The 4,709-nt window shown below is 37.0% G+C and overlaps 1 protein-coding gene across 1 annotated transcript; it reads right to left on the bottom strand.

Annotated features, from left to right (window-relative positions):
* Positions 1-1,176: 1,176 nt before the first annotated feature.
* LOC132614079 (dnaJ protein homolog) lies at positions 1,177-4,480 on the bottom strand. The gene is made up of 7 exons (XM_060328437.1): positions 4,323-4,480; positions 4,079-4,244; positions 3,088-3,256; positions 2,849-2,990; positions 2,430-2,706; positions 2,155-2,353; positions 1,177-1,642 (listed from the first exon to the last, which is right to left on the bottom strand). The coding sequence occupies exons 2-7, from the start codon at positions 4,226-4,228 to the stop codon at positions 1,320-1,322; spliced, it is 1,260 nt and encodes a 419-aa protein (XP_060184420.1). The 5' UTR covers positions 4,229-4,244; positions 4,323-4,480; the 3' UTR covers positions 1,177-1,319.
* Positions 4,481-4,709: the final 229 nt, after the last annotated feature.

Below are 4,709 nucleotides of genomic sequence, written 5' to 3'. Positions count from 1 at the left end.
GTAGGCCGAAGAAGTATTGGGGAGAGGTAATTAGGCATGACATGGCGCAACTTCAGCTTACCGAGGACATGACCTTAGATAGGAGGGTTTGGAGGACTCAAATTAGGGTAGAAGGCTAGTAGATAGTCTCGTTATCCGTTCTTATTAGTAGTCGCACTATTGCAATATAGTTTCTTGTGCTCCGATTTCTGCTATTATCTGTTATTTTCTGTGCTTTGATTATCCTGTGTTATCTGCTCCGATTTCTGCTATTATCTGTTATTTCTTGTGCCGCTTGCATTATTTCATTTCCATATCGCTTTGAATCTCTAATCTCTTATTCAAATCTCTTAACCTTATCTGACTTCTTTTTATGCTTTTATGCTTTTATTGAGCCGAGGGTCTTTCGGAAACAGCTGTCCTACCTTGGTAGGAGTAAGGTCTGCGTACACTCTACCCTCCCCAGATCCCACGATGTGGGATTTCACTGGGTTGTTGTTGTTGTTGTATAGTAGGTTGAAATGTTAAAAATAGCAGGATAGTTGGCTGCTTAGATGCCACATTAAATTTTAGAATGACATAAGGTGGCATTCTCCCATTCTCTTAATCCATTTCATATGTCGCCACTTCATTGGACTTCTTTTACTTATGTGCTCTCTCTCCTGCCCAATATATTTAATCCTTTTTTTTGTGCAACTTTAAACAAAAATATTTGAAATGATTATCATATAGATTAGTACTAAGTCGTTTAACAGTTTGAAATGTGAAAATTGAAGTAGTTAGTAGAAAATAAGTGACACCAATTCGTAAATAGTATAAAATAAGAAGAGCCATGCATTAAGTTATTGGGGAAGCAAAAACCACCACACCTTCTTATACAACCTGGTCAAATCTTTTGGGACAAACAAAAGAGAAGTCCTAATAGTCTATTTCTTCAGAAGCAGTTGTAGGAAATATTTGGGGGGATAAAAAGGCTCTGGAGTATATATTATTTCCATGTTTTATGAGAGGATTCGTTAAATGAATTATAATTCTTGAAATTTTTAGAACTTAGAACTATATAAGACAGGATTTAAGTTATTTGTGAAATAAAACCAGACAATTATTTTCAATATTTCTTTAGGCCGGATCATGATAGTTTAAAAAACAACTTCGAATTATAAAGGATTATTGAATAAAATAACGAATCAAAACAGATTGCGTAAACATGTAAGCACACTTGCAATAGTCAAGCAGTAAAATTCTGCTCATAGCGTCAGTTTGCATAAGAAAAATATCCAAGTCCTTTACTAGTAATCTACCCCCTATGATAAGATAGCAAATACCAGAACACTACCAAATTACTGCTGTGCACATTGGACTCTCTGTGCACCACCACCATGCATATCATCATCTTCGTCGTATGCCTCTTGGGCAGCTTGCTGCTTCCTTCGCATCTCGTCCTCAATGTTCACATCATGCAAAGTAGTCTCTTCACACTCATCCAATTCCATTTCAGACACTTGCAATTTGGGTTTTGGAGGCAGCACGGCCTCAAGGTTTTTGCACTGCTCTGGTGTTAATGACTCGGGGAAATCAACAGTGAAGTGAATGTACAGTTTACCTCTCATAAAAGGCCTTTGGTACATCGGCATTCCTTCATCGTTGATAGCCTTAAACTGATCTGCAGAGCCAAAGAAAAAAGTTGTGGTCAGTATACACAAGATATTTTCAGCATCACAGCCTACAGATATATCCATTAGAAACCAAATTTAACCAAGGGCAGCAGCATACAGAGAGAATATACCTCTCTCTCCCCCTCCCTCAACCTCTGTGTGTGTGTGTGTGTGTGTGTGTGTGTGTGAGAGAGAGAGAGAGAGAAGGCTTAAATAATAAATACGCACGACTATGTGAATCAACATAGTTGCAGTAGAACCTAAGAAAGGAAAAGGAAACATCACGTATCACAAAAGCGGATGGAGTTGGATGGTCCTCTGTCTGTTTGAAGGCTTGAAGAAAACAATACAAATAGGTAAACTATTATTACTAGTATAAATGGCAAATATACGAGGGTAATCCTAGGATTAGCGTTGGAAAAAAATGCTAGGATTGGCACTTGCCAGGGGAATTAACTGATGGTAGAGACTCCAGTACATTAAACATAATCTTTTAAAGGTAGGGGTTCTTCGGGCATACCAGGCTTGACAACTTCACCAGGTTGGGACTTAATGAGCAGCTGTCTGTTGTCTAGATGAGTCAAGACGAACTGGAAACCACATAGGGCCTCAGTCAATGTCAATGTGTGCTCAACAAAAAGATCATCTCCCTTTCGCTTGAACTTAGGATGTTCCTTTTGTTGCAAGACAAAGACTATGTCTCCAGTGATAGTTTCTGGCTGCAAAAGCACAAATATGTCAAGTCTCAGACATTATAAGCATATCATTTCAAAAATGTGACCGCACGTATCTTACCGCTTCATCTGCCTCGCCTGGGAATGTTACCTTCTGCCCATTCTGCATACCCTTCTCCACGTGAACTTCCAACACCTTCTTCTCCTGCACAACCTTCTCACCCTTACACTGTGGGCACCTATCTTTGTCATTGATTGTCTCACCAGTACCCTTACACTCATTGCAAGGGTGCTGCATCTGCTGGATCATGGATGGACCAAGCTGTCTGATAGAAACTTTCATTCCAGACCCATGACAGCCAGAACATTTCATTGAAGCACCTGACTTGGACCCTTTACTGGAAATCACAACATAGCACAATCATGATCACCGCATATCGCAAGATAGTAAAAGGCACTAAGCCCTGACACTAGCTCCACTCACTACATAAATAAATAACAAAAGAAGTTGAAATATAAATAACCACACTACAAACTCACCCCTTGCACTTTGCGCACAACACATTGCGAGATAGTGAAAGCTTCTTTGATGTCCCATTGTAAATATCCTCCAAAGAAACCTTGAGAGGGTGGATAACATCCTCTCCTCTTCTTTGTCTTCTACCTCTGCTGCTTCCACCACCTGGACATGAGAATAATTGTATATGAGAGGAAATAATTGACAAGACACGAAAACAAAAAAAAGCAAATTCAATTTCAAATGTGTGCAGAAAACATACCACCAAAGGGGCTTCCCCCACCAAAGAATGATTGGAATATGTCAAATGGGTCATGTCCACTACCTCCAGCACCCATTCCTTCCTTTAGAGCATCCTCACCATACTGATCATATATGTCACGCTTCTCCGGATCACTCAAGACCTCATAAGCTTGGGCAAGCTCTTTAAACTGAAAGAACACAAATAACCCATCGACTGACAATAAGAACCTAATAAGCTTCGTCTAGCTCTTAAAAAACTAAAAGAACCAAATAAGGAGACTAAGTTATCGAGATTGCACATGAATGACAATTTCTCTAGCTACATCCAGAACATTGTCAAAACACAGCAGTAATTGCAGCTCCCTATTTAATATACGATGCCCAATTAATCATTAACTACAAAACCTAAAATATCTCTATTATAGTTAAGCTATATGTGAAGGTCCAATTACAGAACCAATATTCGTTTCACACCACGGCATACATTCCAGATAACTTAAAAGGTATACTTCCCAATTAATACAAGCTCAGAAACCTAAAAAACGATGTTATATCGCATGCCATACCTCTATTATAGTTCAGCTAAATCTGAGGGTCTAATTACAGAACCAATACTGGTACATCATACGTCATTTTAAATCTACTTCAACTAAGAAAGCAAAATTCAGAACTGTAAGTACACAATCCAACTAGTTTATTTAATCGCGAACTACAAAACCTAAACATAATGTTATATTACCAACAGAGGAGCCAGGATTTTCACTAAGGCGGTTCAAAATATGAAGAAGTAAATACACGACCAAGCCAAGGGGCAAGGCGATTCAACATTTACTATATAAATACAAAAAAAAAAAAATATTTTAACCTTGTATATACAAGGTAATTTTCCTATTAGGTGCAATACCTCTAGTATAGCTCAGCTAACGATTACAGATCTAAAACAATTCAAATAATTAATAAATATAAACCCTAGAGAAAGAAAAAAAAAAAGTGAAAATTGTGATTATTACCTTTTCAGGATCACCTCCCTTATCAGGATGATTTTTAATGGCAGCTTTACGATAAGCTTTTTTAAGATCATCTTGAGAAGCAGTTTTAGGAACTCCTAAGATCTCATAATACTTTGTATTATCACTCTTCTTTGGTGCCCTTCCAAACATCTTTAATTAAATAGATCTACAGAATTAAACAATCAAAATTAAGAATCAAAAGTGTAAAATCGATTAATTGTATGTTAATTGGTATTTTACGTACCGATTGAGAGGTTCTTGACTTGAGGTGTTGGGTTAAATGGAGGAAAAAGAGTGAGAGGAGTTAGATTTGTGTGTGCGATATGTTTGGTTTTATTGAGGTAGAGAATTTAATTTGAACGGCTATGATTTGTTAGGAGTTAGAACTTTCTAGAATAATAATGTGAGAAACATTTCAAAATTAGAATTTGTTTTGGTTTTCTTTTTTTTCTTTTTTTTTTTACTCGACAAATACAAATAGTGGTAGGATTAGGATATAAAGAAAAATAGAAAGTATTATGCTAGTTCCTAACTTAAGTACTACCCCCTCCGTTCTATTTTACTTATATTATCTCTTCTTTTCTTTTTTTTTCTTTCTTTTGCACGCTTTTAAACAATTAGCAATAACTAG

This window comes from Lycium barbarum, chromosome 10 (assembly GCF_019175385.1).
Source record: "Lycium barbarum isolate Lr01 chromosome 10, ASM1917538v2, whole genome shotgun sequence".
Taxonomy (NCBI): Eukaryota; Viridiplantae; Streptophyta; class Magnoliopsida; order Solanales; family Solanaceae; genus Lycium; species Lycium barbarum.
The sequence above is the reverse complement of the archived record's forward strand: the minus strand, read 5'-3'. Positions and strand labels throughout refer to the sequence as shown.